Source organism: Phyllostomus hastatus, unplaced genomic scaffold (assembly GCF_019186645.2).
Source record: "Phyllostomus hastatus isolate PE091 unplaced genomic scaffold, TTU_PhHast_1.1 phas_contig_495, whole genome shotgun sequence".
Taxonomy (NCBI): domain Eukaryota; kingdom Metazoa; phylum Chordata; class Mammalia; order Chiroptera; family Phyllostomidae; genus Phyllostomus; species Phyllostomus hastatus.
Genome location: NW_025333895.1, coordinates 309,938 through 324,802, shown reverse-complemented (window position 1 = coordinate 324,802; position 14,865 = coordinate 309,938). Strand labels below are relative to the sequence as shown.

General features: G+C 41.5%; 1 protein-coding gene and 1 pseudogene across 1 annotated transcript; both read right to left on the bottom strand.

Annotated features, from left to right (window-relative positions):
- Positions 1-3,322: 3,322 nt before the first annotated feature.
- Positions 3,323-7,385, bottom strand: LOC123823318 (annotated as a pseudogene).
- Positions 7,386-10,754: 3,369 nt separating this feature from the next.
- Positions 10,755-11,781, bottom strand: LOC123823552 (olfactory receptor 1L4). Its single transcript, XM_045846416.1, has one exon. It carries the CDS (start codon positions 11,688-11,690, stop codon positions 10,755-10,757), a length of 936 nt encoding a protein of 311 aa, XP_045702372.1. The 5' UTR covers positions 11,691-11,781.
- Between the last annotated feature and the right edge of the window lie 3,084 nt (positions 11,782-14,865).

Sequence of the window (14,865 nt, the reverse complement as noted above, 5' to 3'; positions counted from 1 at the left end):
GGGAATGCAGTGGAACATTTGAAAAACCGAAAAGTCAGTGGGGCTGGGACTCAGAGAAGGATGGGGACTGAGGTGTGACTGAGCCAGAAGGCAGGTAGAGGACAAACAGGGGACATGGACAGGCCATGCTGAAGTTTTCGTTTTTGTTTTTTTCCCTAAAAGCAGTGAGTCGCTACTGAGAGGTTTAAGGAAGGACTGAGACACGACGAAATTTTCATTCCAAAAGATCACTCTGATTGCTGTGAGCAGAAGGGATTGGAGGGGAGATGAGTGGTCACAGTCCAGGATAGGGATGATGGCCACCCGTGAAGCAGGGGCACCTGTGGCACTGGGGATCGGCACAGCAAGCTGCCTCGGAGCAGGCAGAATGCCGGGGACGCTAAGCAAAGCTCTGGGCATCTTCCAGGCAGGGCTGCCATTTCAGTTAGGTGTGTATTCTTAATCTAAATATTTCACCAGACATATGCTTTACATATATTTTCTCCCTTTTGGTGGCTTGTCTAGTCATTCTTTTAATGGTATATTGGAAGCACAGGGCTTCAAAAAATTGTTTTAAAGATTTTCTTTATTTATTTTTAGGGAGAGAGGAAGGGAGAGAAACATCAGTCGGTTGCCTCTTGCACACCCCTGGTCAGGGACCTGGCCCACAGCCCAGGCATGTGCCCTGACTGGGAGTTGAACTGGCACCCTTTCTGTTTTCAGGATGACACCCTACCCACTGAGCCACACAAGCCAGGGCTGGAACTTTTTTATTTGGATGAAGTCCATTTATCCATTTTTTTTCTACTACTGCTTATGCCTTTGGGGTCATACCTAAGAAGCCATCGTGTGAGACAAGTCACAGATTCACTATCATGCTCTCTCCTAAGAGTTTTGTAGTTTTAGTTCTTCATTGAGGTCTGTGATCCATTTTGAGTTAATTTTTGTGTGTGATGTGAGGTAAAGATCCAACTTCATTCTTTTGCATTGAGGTAACCAGTGGTCCCAGTACCATTTGTCGAAAACAAGACTCTTTCTCCGTTCAATGGTCCTGGCAGCCTTGTTGAGAATAAAGCGACCAACCCCAAAGGTTCTGAACATCTCCTTTATGTTACTCTTGGTCTTAGGGCAGGAATAGGAAGCGTAGATGAAGCAACAGAGGAGCTCACAAGAAAAACAGATCATGTCCAGGTGATCGGAGTGAACGGGGGTGAGAGGGGGCTTTTCTGCAGACCCTGAGGGACTCAAACAGGGTGGGCCTGGAGTGGAGGGAGGTGCCACAGAGGGAAAAATAGCACTCAAGCCAGAGGCTCTGGGGAGAAAAGCGTATGGTGTATAAGAGTGAATGACAGGTCAGATGTACTCAGCCTCCCATTTTCCAACAATCATGTGACATGGAACGGGGAAGAAACTCCTGTAGAAAATGAGAGATGTGAGGTAGATAATTACTTTAATATTTGATATTATTCTAAAATATATTGTTTAAAAGTCCTATGTCATTTCAGTAAAAATAACACATTATATACTAAAAACCACTGAACCATATATTTTTAAAAGGATGACTTTTATGGTATATGGATTATATCTCAATGAAACACTAAAAATAGCAGGTCACACTGAAAAGAGAAAACAGGTCATGGGAACTGTGCACAGAGGAGGATTTCCCAATGATGACACTGGCAGAAGGGTCACAAGGAGATTTTTTAAATTGGCTGCATCTATGTAAGTTGAAAAATTATGTATGTTGAAAGATCAAAAAGAAAACTGAGGGAAACAAAGGTGATTGGGCAAAGCTTGCATCATAAGTAAGAAAGTGTAGAGTTTAAAATTCTGGTATGGAAAGGACTGAGAGAAGTCTTTAAAGTAGTCAAATGGCATGAAGAAATAATGAACAGAGGAATAAATAAAATGTATTTACAGACAGAAGTTAGTAAGCAAAAATAATTAAACAAATAAGAGGTACCTTTTTGCTTATTATATTTGCAGCAATTAAGTAAAAAAAAATAGAACAGAAAGTACTAGTAGGATGCAGAGAAAAGAGGACTCTTGAAGAATGTCTGCGGGGATACAAATCATTAACAGTTTTGTAAACTCTTTAAAAAATATATGTTTATTGATGAGAGAGAGAGAGAGAGAAAGAGAAAGAGAGAGAAACATTCGTGTCCTGACTGGAGATCAAACCCAAAACCTAGGCATGTGCCCTGACTAGGGATTGAACCCCCAAACTTTTGGTGTATAGGATGATGCTCCAACCACCTGAGCCGCCCTGGCCAGGGCCAGTTTTGTAAACTCTTTTGCCAACATGTATCATGAACCAGAAAAATGTTCCACTCCACAACTTTACTTCTTAAAATTTGTTGTAAGAACCTGGGAAAATCTATGTAGGTAGGTTTATTTACAATGATTTTCATTGTGTCATTATTTAGAATAGTGAGAATAATTAGAAGACTCTAATGATCCATAATGGAAGATTATATATAAATATGGTACCTGCTTCTGCTATAATATTAATTATGAAAATGTTTATAAAGATTTAATAGTAATAGTGTAGAAAACATTATAAGATCATGTGAAAAAGTCAGCAGGTTAACAATATTAGATAAACACACAGAGAAAAGGGCCATAAGAATTTGTGTAAAGTATTCACAGTGATTTCTTTTAAGAAGGGATTAATTATTTTTTTTAATATTTTAGACATTTACTATAATGACATGAATGAGTTCTCAGTTAAAAAAAATAAAACAGAGTTTAAAACAGAGTTTAATAAGACTGGTCACAACTAACAAATAAGAAACAGAATCACCCATCAGGGGCAAAGATCTAATCCCAGATATGTGACAGCAGACAAATCTCTAAATCTTTCTGGACCTGGGATCCTTTTCTAGAATATTCTTGCCCTTTCAGGCCACATATAGTTCTACGTACTTGGTGTCATATTCTCCATGTCAAGACCAATGAGTGAGTTTCTTCCCAAGCAGGGTCAGAATTGGTCTCTGAAGCCCAGTGACTTAGACTGAGGTTCTGACCTGCCTAGTCTTGCCATCATTTCTTGTTGTCAGGGACAAATTCACAGTCCAACACTATGCTCCTGTTGGGTTTCTTCTTAGAAGCCAAGTGTTTGCTGGCATCTTCGGTATTCCCAGCTCTGGGTAGAATGTGCTTGGAGACATAGATCCACTTACCAAGTTGCCTTGTAGGGAATGCTGGTCACTCCTTCCCTCTAGGCTGCAGCTCTGTCCTTGGCCAGTGGGTCCAATGCCAGTCCTGCAGAGTCAGGGTCTTCATTTTCTTGCATCTTCTTGTAAGGCTAAGCATCCATCGTGAGCATGAGTCTTTCAGATTTCTAAGGGTCAAGTCCAGGGAATAAGGCCTGTTTAAAAGTCTGGGCTTCTACTTTGGGGAAGGATTTGTATGGGGTGGAACATCTTGCCCAACCAAAGAGTCTCCACAAAGCCCCTTTCAAGTCCCTGTTCCTCAGACGATAGATAAAGGGGTTTAGAATGGGGGTCACCACTGTGTATATCACAGGTGCCACCATTCCAGTGTCTACTGAATAGGAGGATGACGGATGGAAATATTCCAGAAAGAGTGTACCATAGAAGAGAGTGACCACTGACAAGTGAGAGCCACAGGTAGAGAAGACGTTGTGTTTCCCCCAAGCAGAGGGGACCCCGAGGATGGTGTGGATCACATGGGCATAAGTGACCAGGACGCAGGATTGAGGGACCACACCTGAAAGGGCTGCTTGCAGTGGCCTGAAAGGTGAGTGTGTGAACAGGTCAGTTTGAGGAGTGGGTGAAAATCACAGAAGCGTGGGATGGAATGGGAGGCACAAACGCAGGAGAGTGAGTGAGAAGGCCAGGAGGTGGGAGCAGAGCCAGGATGCAGAGACCAGCCCCAGGCAGCGCTGGGGACATGGAATTGTGGGGTAGACAGCTGATCGTGTAGCGGTCATATGCCATCACAGCCAGCAGAGAGTCATCCAGCAGGGCCAACGCCATGAAGAAATATATCTGCATGAGGCACCCAGCATAGGAGATGGTGTGGTGCTGTGTCTGGATGTTCACCAGCACCTTGGGGACAATGGAGCAGGAGAAGCAGGTATCGATGAAGGACAGGTTGGCCAGGAAGAAGTACATGGGGGTGTGGAGGTGCTGGCCAGTGCTGTGGCCAGGATGATGAGTAGGTTTCCCACCAGGGGGACCAGGTACATAAGAGCCAGCACAGGAGGGACTTCTGTTCTGGGCGTTCAGAGACGCCTAGGAGCAAGAAGTCAGAGACGCTGCTTTGGTTTCTAATTTCCTTTTAAGGCAGAGAAATTAGAGAAGGATCTTCCTTAAGTAAAGATAGACTCTAAATATGGCAGAGTCCAGGCACTGTGGTCTGTTTTTCTCTATTCCTTGAAGAAGTCACTGAGATTCACTAGCAGCTGTAACTGCTGGTTTGCACATCTGTCCAGATATGAGGGCTATGGACTATGATAATGAGGCATCAGGGTAGAAATGTACTTTGGGTTCTAGGTTCCTGCAAATTTTCCCCATGGTTTGTCTGAAAGAGACCCAACTGGGATTCACTTGAAAGAACATCTACAAATGTAATTCACTTTTAAAAAACTTTAGAACACTTTTACTCTTAATTTCATCATCTTAGTGTGGAGCTCATTTTGGGGTCACGTATACACTAGGATTTACTCTGCAAAACAAGGTGCTCAGTGTGTATGTTTGTGAGTGTCTATTTGGGGAGATGAAAGCAGGGGCCAGCTTAGAATTAGGGCTCTCCAGATGGGCTGGGAGGGCTCTGGCCCTCTTTGGTGTTGAAGGTCATTTTAATTAGTGTGGTTATGACAATGTTGCAAATGGAAAAGCACTTTATTGTAAGGCCACATCATTTTTATTTTAATCATCAATCTCACCATTAACATCTTTTGTTTAGTCTCTGGGCTTTGGCATCTGATGTTGGGATGGAAATCCTTTCTCTGTTCCTAGTTCTCAGCCCGACCTTGGCCAGTTACTTAACTCTGATCTCTGTTTCCTGGTTTGTAACCATGTTGGCAGTCTATTCCATGATGGCATAGAATCATTGAAGTTATTATCACAATAACACATATGGAGGGCCAGTTATGCTGCCATTAAGGGGAGTGGCGTGACTTTCGTGGTCAGCAGTAGTTGATGAATTGTGAACCTGAGACACCCGATGTAGTGGAAAAGCATCAGATGACTTGCCTTACAGCTCTGTTCCTCAACGCCTTTTAAACCTGGGACATGTTTACTCCTTCTGACCCTCACCTTTCTTATCTATAAGATAAAGATAAAACCCCACCTGATAAGGCTGTTGAAGAAACCAAAATCCGGAATCAGTTGAAGTTTGTTCATGAACCATGATGTGCAATGAAGATGAGAAATTCCAATAAAGTGAGGGTGCTTTGTCGCTGTGTCCTGGTCACTGCCTGCAGGCTCGGCTTGTAAGTCGTGAGATGTCGATACTAAAAATCGTCGTCATCACTGTCATCATCATCATCAACATCACCTTTGAAGGATTATGACTACTCAGAACTGTCAATGGCAAAGTATTCGTTTTGGCATCTGGAAACCAAGTACAAGCTTAAACAAATAACTTCATCATAAGAGTCTCCGCATTATTAATTGTAGAATGGGAATAAATAAGTCTATCTTAACAGTTATTTGCTGACTCAAATTTCATGAAAAAGAAAGGATATGAATGAGGGTAGTCAACTTTAAGTGGATGTAGAGGAAGTAATCACTGGCATTGGCCTAGCATGGCGGTTGAGAGTGATTCTGGGAATCACGCCTGTCTGAGTGGACTGAGAGTGAATCAGGCTTTGTTACTGCACTAGGGCTATGTCCCTGGGTACTGATGGGGCTGGGGAAGGGTAGTCTGAGACCCACTCTCCACCATGCCTTCCATCTGGACTGTCAGGGATGTGAAGAACACCAGGACTAGACGCCACTCATGGTGATCAGAGAGCTAGAAAATGATCGGCAGATAGGGATATAGGAAAGAAAAGGGAAAAAGAAAAAGGGAAAAGCTCTCTGCCCTGTCTGTATGTGTATGTTCCATGGGTATGTGTGCACACATGTGTGTGTACATGTGAGCCTTAGGTAGACTCTGCTCTCCCTCTCCATCCCTTTGCCTCACTTCCTACCTGGAGATGCTGGCTAGCCTCAGTCTCTGACATTTCCAAAAAGCAGATTGGGGCCCTGGCTGGTGTAGCTCAGCGGATTGAGCGTGGGCCTCTGAATGAAAAGGTTGCTGGTTTGGTTCCCAGTTAGGGCACATGCCTGGGTTGTGGTCCAGGTCCCTAGTAGGGGACATGTGAGGGGCAACCACGCATTGATATTTTTCTCCCTCTCTTTCTCCTTCTGTTCCCCCCCTCTAACTAAATAAATAAAATCTTAAAAAAAAAAAAGTGGATTGGGTTTGCTATCCCATTGTCTTCCCAAGAAGTCACAGCTGGAGTCCCAGAGCCTTTATCTGCCTCTAGGAATAGCACAGACTGAAGGGTCAGGTCTTTATGACATTTCAGGCACAGGAGCCAGGAGGAGCTGCTGACTTTTCTCAGGCCGTGTGGCCTGGGACCTATGCTCCAACCTCTTCCTTAGAAACAAGATGGGACAATTATCCAACCCCCAGCTCTTCTCTTTAGACTGTGGCCCTGAGTTCCAGCAGTGTCACTGATGGCTCCGTTCAGAATGATCAGAGCTGGGTGCGGTGGGGTACTCCTGGTCTTTCCCTCAGGTGAGGTGCGGTTGGGATCCACCCTTCCAGCCTTAATCCTGAATAAGCCCCATCTCTTTTATGAAGTCCACTTTCTAATTAAGAGTCTAATTCTCAAGAATGAAATACATTATGTCCTAGAAAATATGTAAAAAAAATAAAGGTAAAATAAATTAGGGGTCATGATCATTGCCTTCAAATGTTATGTAAAAGAGACAATCGTATTTTCCATGACCCCAGAGAACGAAGATGTGAATAATATGTAGACTCTATCTAAGGCCCAGGGCGCGATTCTGGATTTATTTATTTATCTTCGTTGTAAATGTATCTTGCATGTAAAAGAGTGTATAAAAGTATTTATATGCTGTTTAAAGAATAATAAAATTAATGTCCATTCTTCCGCCACTCTGCTTGAAGCCTTAAACAGTACATAGCTGAACCCTCTAGAAGCCTCGTGTGCCCCTCTTTTAAATCACATGGTTTGTTGTCGGCGGTCGTGGGGAGGATGTGACCGCGGGCTGACCTGAGAGCTACATCCGGGCAATCGCAGTCTCCTCACCTCCCCCCTCTCCACGCCCTCGGCTTGGACCGGAAGTGCTCCCCGCCATTCCCGCCGTGGCAGACGTGTTGTAGGGCGCAGCCTCGAGAGAGCCGTCAGGTGCTGAGGCCATCTGCGCCATACATGTGACTCAACCCCGTGAAAGCCTCTGGGTAAACTTGAAGATTCCAGCGGGCCGGGGCGGAGACCTCCTCGCCTTGTGGCACCCACGACCAGCCGCGTAAGTTCTCTCGCTTGTTACTCTGCCTCCTGCCCAGCGGACCTGGAGAGGCCTGGCCTCTCTCAGTGGGCGCTCAGGGTCCTCCGTGGTTCCGGCTCGTTTGCCGTCTGGCGTACGTAGGTGTCTTAACTGTATGCGGTCGTGGTTGGATTTGCCCCCTTTTGCCCTTTTTCTGGAGGGAGTTAAACTTTCTGTAATCTTCCGTAAATTGCTTGTTTTGCTCAACATTATTCCTTGAGATTTACTCCGGTGGATGCACGGAGCCGAAGTGCGTTCTGGTCTACTGTTATCTCACGGAGGCCACCGCTGCTCATTATAAAGTCGCGCCCCCTGCTGAATTTCAGATCGCAGAACTTTAGGATTTGGGGTTATGTGCGTGTTATCGAGGATTCCTCAGCAGTTTCTGGGGGTGGACTCCATCATGAAATACATAGTATTTCCACAACTGAGTCACACTAAGTTCAGTCACACTAAGTTTAACTAATACAGACTGTTAATAGCTTCATGTGAATTCAGGTCATGTTTTCCTGCTAAATGAGTTCACTGTAAACCTTCACATATGAATATTATACCAAATATGATAAGTACATATTTTTAAATAGCCACATATCACTCCACATGTGATAAAATGAGTTTGCTGAGACGCTCTGACATTCCTTCATTAGTTTTTGGATTTTAGGATTGCACCTATGGCATTGTGGACTTACATTCCATTGTGGGGTTGTACCGTAATGTGTTTATCTATTCTAACGTTGGTGGACATTTGAGTTTGTTGCCAGGTTTTTGACGTTTTTTCACAAAACTGTTATTCTTTTAAGTGGAACTTCTCCTATTCTCATTTGAAAAATGAAAAAATAAAGGCCCTGGCCAATGTGGTTCAGTTGGTTGGAGCATCACTCCGCAAACAGAAAGGCTGCAGGTTTGATTCCTGGTTAGGCACATGCTGGGTTGCAGGTTCTGTTCCCAGTTGGGGTGCATCTCAGAGGCTACTGATTGATGTTTCTCTCTCACGTCAACATTTCTCTCCCTCTCTCCCTCCCCTCCCCCCCTCTCTAAAATCAGTAAGCATGTCCACAGGTGAGGATAAAAAGACATTTGAATAAATTGGCCTAGCCTCCATTACTCATTTCTTCTTTTTATTTTTAAATTCAGATTTTGCCGTATTTCAAAAAACTAATTCTTTTTTAAATCTTTTATTGTTATTCTGTTACAGTTGTCCTAATTTTTTTCCCCTTTGTAATGGACAAATTTCTAGAAATATACAATCTTCCAAAACTGAATAATTTCTTCTTTAAAAATATCTCTGCAGGGAAATTGGAGAAACATTTTAGTCAACCATTCTCTAAAGAGAACATATCTACAAGAACAATCAATGATCATTTCTTTGTTCTATTTTTTAAAAGATTTTATTTATTTATTTTTAGAGAGGGAAGGGAGAGAGAAAGAGAGAGAGAAAGAGAGAAACATCAGTGTGTGGTTGCTGGGGGCCATGGCCTGCAACCTAGGCATGTGCCCTGACTGGGAATCAAACCTGCGATGCCTGGTTCGCAGCCCGAGCTCAATCCAATGAGCTACGCCAGCCAGGGCTTCTTTGTTCTATTATTGATATTTTAATGATGGCTCAGGATGTATTATTTTGGCAGCTAAAAGACTTGTGTTCAACTTTAGGTCCTGCTAACCACAAGCTTACGATCCATAAAATCTGCTGGTTGTAAAAACTTGATGAAATAATGGAGGCAAAAGAGTTCCCAAGAGCATATGCAGTATCTTACATTACTGTTGCTGTTTGACAATAACATAATCAGGGAAGGATTAATTAAGCAACAAGTTTACACTTACTCATTTGTGTGTGGTTAGGATTGCGTAGTGGTCATTAATGATGATCACCAAATACTTTTGGCTCTCCATTTTACAGATACACTGTTGGATTTTGCCGTGGGCTCTATTTTGTTGGGTGGGGTTATGAGATTAGTTGGAGACAATGAGTTGTGGTCAGAAGTGATGTATAAGTCACTTCTGAACCTGAGTATTTATTTCTCACAAAAAATCTTTGAACCTTTCACAGCTTCTGACGGAGCGGTGATTAATGTTTACAAAGGTGACTGCTCCATTAGCTTTGGTCCCCAAGTGTGTAAAATGAGCAACATCCTTATACTTTTTTATGGTGGACATGCAGTGTAAATAATAAATAGACCTTTGGTTTTTAAGTTCCAAAGATTTTTGAGATTGTTTGCTTTTCACAGCATAACCTAGCTTATCCTGACTGGTACACATTGCTTATCCCAGGGTATAAGGGGCATCTCAGTGAGGATTCTGGCCTTGTGGAGGAAGGAGCAATTAAGACGAAAGAGAAAGGAGTCAAGTACTGAGTATTCACGTTGTGATAACACTTTGGTGTTGGTAGAGTTTACGTCTGCTTTCTATAGTCTATCTTTCCAGTGTTATTCTTCCTGCTCTCTAATTGAACAAGCTTCACAGGGCTTTTCACTGTTTCTTAAACACAATTTAATATTTTTAAGAGATATTATTTATTTATTTTTAGAGAGAGGAGGAGGGAGGGAGAAAGAGAGGGAGAGAAGCATTTATGTATGAGAGAAACATCAAATGGTTCCCTCTTGCATATGCCCCAGCTTCCTGGGACTGGGCCTGCAGCCCAGGCATGTACTCTGACTGGGAATCAAACCAGCAACCTTTCGGTTTGCAGGATGATGCTCCAACCAACTGAGCTACACCAGTCAGGGCACAATCCAGTATTTATTGCCTCTGCCTACTTGGGTGACTTCCACTGTTTGAAATTCTCTGCCCATTTCCTTGTCTAATGAATTTTGATATGTAAAAGTTCAAACCAGCCTTGAGGACAATCTTAGTTCATCCCTCAAAGAGTCTGCCAGTCCCTGACCAAATCCACCCAATTTCTTGTTCTGAAAACTAATTGAACTTTAGAATTCCTTGAGGACTAGCCGTTGTTAAACTTACACAAAACCTATTTGGAAATAGCCTTATTCCACCATTTCTTGGGTGGAAGAAATTGTTTTCCTAAAATCTAGATTTCTAGCAATACTTAGTCTAGGATTAAACATATATTTGGCTACATTCACTGATAGACACCAAGTGTTATAGCTTCCTGGTTACTGTTCTTACTGCTATTCGGCACCACCTGTCATGACTTCTGTGGGTGCCATGTGAGAAACAGCAGGAAGGAGGATAACATACATCTCTTAGGTCATCTCCCAATTATGATATTACATCATCTTGTTCTTTCTATGAGTGAATTCTGTCCCTTAACTTCCTCAAACCCCTCTTCATATCTTTGTTTCTAAGGCTGTAGATAAATGGGTTCAGCATGGGTGTCACTACTGTGTACATAACTGTGGACACCCGGTCCTTCACCACTGAGTACATGGAGAGAGGCCTGAAATAGACATAGATGGCACTCCCATAGAACAAGATTACCACAGTGAGGTGGGAGCCACAGGTAGAGAAGGCCTTCCATTTCCCTGCTGCTGAGTTGATTTTGAGTACAGCGATGATGATTCTCAGGTAGGAGAAGAGAATGCACAGGAATGGGGTCATGATGACTGCTAGGGTCTCAGTCATGATGACAACCTGATTGGAGGAAGTGTCAGAGCAGGACAGCTTTAGCACAGGCTGGGTATCACAAAAAAAGTGCTTAATGACATGGGAGGCACAGAAAGACAGGCGGGACATGAGCAGCACACGGAACAAGGAGTGCAGGTGGGAGATCGTACAAGAACCCAGCAGCATGAGGAGGCAGCGTCTCGGGTTCATAACCACATCATAACGGAAGGGGTTGCAGATGGCTACCAGCCGGTCTATGGCCATAGAGGCCAGCAGGTAGCTGTCAGTATTTACAAATGCCATGAAAAAGTACATCTGGACCAGGCAGCCCACATAGGAGATAGACTTTGTCTCTGACAGTAAATTCACCAGCATCTTGGGCACAATGACTGTTGTTAAGCAGATATCCATAAAGGATAGGCTGCTGAGAAAAAAGTACATAGGTGTATGGAGCCGGGAGTCAGAGTAGATGACCAGGACAATGAGTACATTTCCTGCTACAGTGACCAGGTACATGGCAAGGAAGATGACAAAGAGGGGTTTCTGCAGTTGTGGGTTGGAAGAGATGCCCAGGAGAATAAATTCTGAAGTGCTGCTGCTGGAGTTCTTCATCTCCATGGTTCTTGCCTCCTGGGCAGGGTTGGAGAAGAAATGGAAGTGATATGAGTGGCAACTTGATCAATACAGCTTATTCCCTAACCTCCAGCCTATAAAAAGCCCACTGCTATTTGTTAGGATTTTAGAGATTGTTTACTTCAAGAAACTACAGAGAAACAGGGAGTAAAATCCCACTAGGGGGAAGTTTGAAAATTCCAAGTTGCTTCCTAGGTGAGAAATTAGAGGTTTCTCGTGTGTTCTTAGGGCCTTCTATGTAGCCTAATTTGTTTGAGTTCTTCTCAATTCACTTTTTAAAGATTCTTCTGAGGTTGTTTCCTGACCAACTCCTTAGCCACTTTTTTTAATCCCAGGGGAAGAGGCTGCTGGATCCCACCTTTAATCAGGATGCTTTCAAAGATACAGGGTTTGCATAAATGAGTCCTCCAACTAGGATTCTCTTCTACTGATAGTTCCAGAGGTTGTGGGAGTTGGGACAGGACACAAATGAGCATCAGATTTAATGAATGCTTCTTGATATCCACAGAAGTTAGATGAGAGTTTTTAAATCTTCAGGGAAAAATCTGCTTAATATGTATTTAAATATCTCTGTTTGGCTGATGTAATCTGGCCACTTAAGTGATAAGTTTTTGGTTCAGGATGTCACTTAAAATAGGAATGTTATCAGGAATAGCCTATATTACTAAGATTAATTATTTAAATATATTAATTTTTATGATTAAAAACTATGAAGTTTTTATTCTAAACATTCAAAATACCAGAATATAAAACTTTGAATATAAAAGTCTGATTCCCACCAGTATCTTGGGAAAGACAAGTCAGGATGGCCTCTGTTGCCATTACTGAACTGCATTGCTTTAATGGTAGTCTGAGCCAATGAAAAGGAAAAATTAAATAAATAGGAGGCATAAACATTAAATTAGAAAATATTATCATTTTTAAGTGACTTGTATATCTAGAAAAGTGCTGATACACATCTGAAGACTTTAAACGTATGAAGATTTCACCAAAATGGTGAATATATTAATATTTTATATTAATGTTAATATAAAAGTATTAAAAGTATATTAATACTTTTCTTATATTAGAAAAGGTATGGAGAAAAAATTTCAATTGACAATGACAAGAAGTCTAAAAAATACTTAGGAATAAACCTAAAAGGGAAAATAAAAGGAAATGTGAAAGATCTATCTGAAGAAATTATAAAGGACTAAAGTTATGATCTGAATAAATAGAGATATTCTCCTAAAAAGGGAGGATTCAATATTAAAGAATGTCAATTTATAGATCACGCACATAAGTAATAGTGTTCCTTATGTAGTAGTTGTCCTTTTATTTCTACTTATTTGACTTAGCATAGTGCTTTCAAAGTCCATCCATGTGTTGCAAATGGAAGGATTTTCTTCTTTCTCATGGCTGAATCTAAAAGAAAACAAACTCATAGATATATTATAGAATGGTGATTGCTGGTAGTGGGAGATGAGCAAAATGGGGAGATGTTGGACCAAAGGTACAATCTTCTAGTTAGAAGATGATTAAGTTCTGGGGATCTGATGTGGAGCATGGTGAATAAAGTTAACAATAGTGCATTACATGTTTGCAATTTGCCAAGAGAGTAGATATTTATTTATTTATTTATTGAGATATAATTGATGTATAACACTGTAATTTTAAAGGTATACAAAATGTTGGTTTGATACATTTATATATTGTTGTATGATTACCAGTGTGGCGTTAGCTAACATATATATCATGTCATGTGATTATATTTTTTGTGATGGGGACAATTAGTATCTAGCCTTTTAGCAACTAGAAGTTTATAGTACAGTATTGTCTACAGTCACTGTGCTGTGCATTAGATCTCTAAGATTAATTTATCTACTGATGAGAAGTTTGTATCTCAAAACGACACTTCCTCATTTCTTCCAGTCACCCTCCCCAAGCCCTGGTAACCACAATTTCTTCTTAAGAGAGTAGATCTTAAACATTCTCATCACATAAAAGAAGTGGTAATTATGTAAGATGATGGGGTTATTAACTAACCCTACTGTATTAATAATATTGCAGTATAGAAATGTACTAAATCATCATATTGTACACCTTAACTTACACAATTATATCTCAGCAAAGCTGGAAAAAAGTAAATTTTTAAAAAATTATATGCAATTCAATGCACCTGTAATAACACCCCAAGGGGATTTTTTAATGTGTTGATTATTTTACTAGGTCAAAATATTTTAGATTAATCCTTTAAAACAACTTTCACAACCTGTTGAGCATCTTCACCTTAAATTTTATTTCCTTTCACAAGGGCTGAGAATTGATTACAAAATAAACAACAAACTTGTTGCATTGCAGTAATACAAGTTTATACCAATCTATCCAGCTTTGTTAAAACAATACCATATTTTAAGTTACTAGCCAATTTGAATTATAGTATCTTGTACATCATTTCTTCTTCATATATACATCTGAGCAGTGTAAAACGATGATACTTCAAGAGAATTTTTAATTCTAAAGTTCATCTAATAGAGTAAATGGCTAAAGAAAGGCAAGATAATTTTGGAAAAATTTAGAATAATAACACAGAAATTTTCTAATCCAAAAATCAAAATACATAAATAGACTTCCAACCAAGATGGAAGTGTAAGTAGATATGCTTTGCTTCCTTACACAACCAAAAGGATAACAAACAGTTTAAAAACAAAAATCAACCAGAACAGCCAGAAAATTGAACTGTATGGAAGTCTGACATCCAAGGAGTTAAAGACCCAACATTCATCCAGACTGGTAAGAGGGGTGGAGACAGGCAGCTGGGACAGACAGGACACATGGCAAGGCAGCAGCAGGCGGACTGGGGAGTCCCACATTTGCATGCTGACAAACTGGGAGGAGCAACTGGGGAGTGAGACAGACCGTGCAACCTAAGGTTCCAGAGCTGGGAAAAGAAAGCCTCACAACCTCTGGCCACAAAAACCTATAGGGTTTGTGGCAGCAGGAGAAACTGCTAGTCTCACAGGAGAGTCTGTTGGAGGGGCCCATGGGGTCCTAGAATGTACACAAGCCCACTTACCCGGGAATCAGCACCAGGATAGCACCTTGAAGGGTACAATTCACTTGTGGGTAGTGGGGGAAGTGACTGAAAGTGGGGCAAGACCCAAGCAAACAACATTGTTCC

Bases quoted from the DNA above. Each gene is read 5' to 3' on its own strand.
- LOC123823552 (XM_045846416.1), bottom strand. From the start codon at position 11,690: ATGGAGATGAAGAACTCCAGCAGCAGCACTTCAGAATTTATTCTCCTG.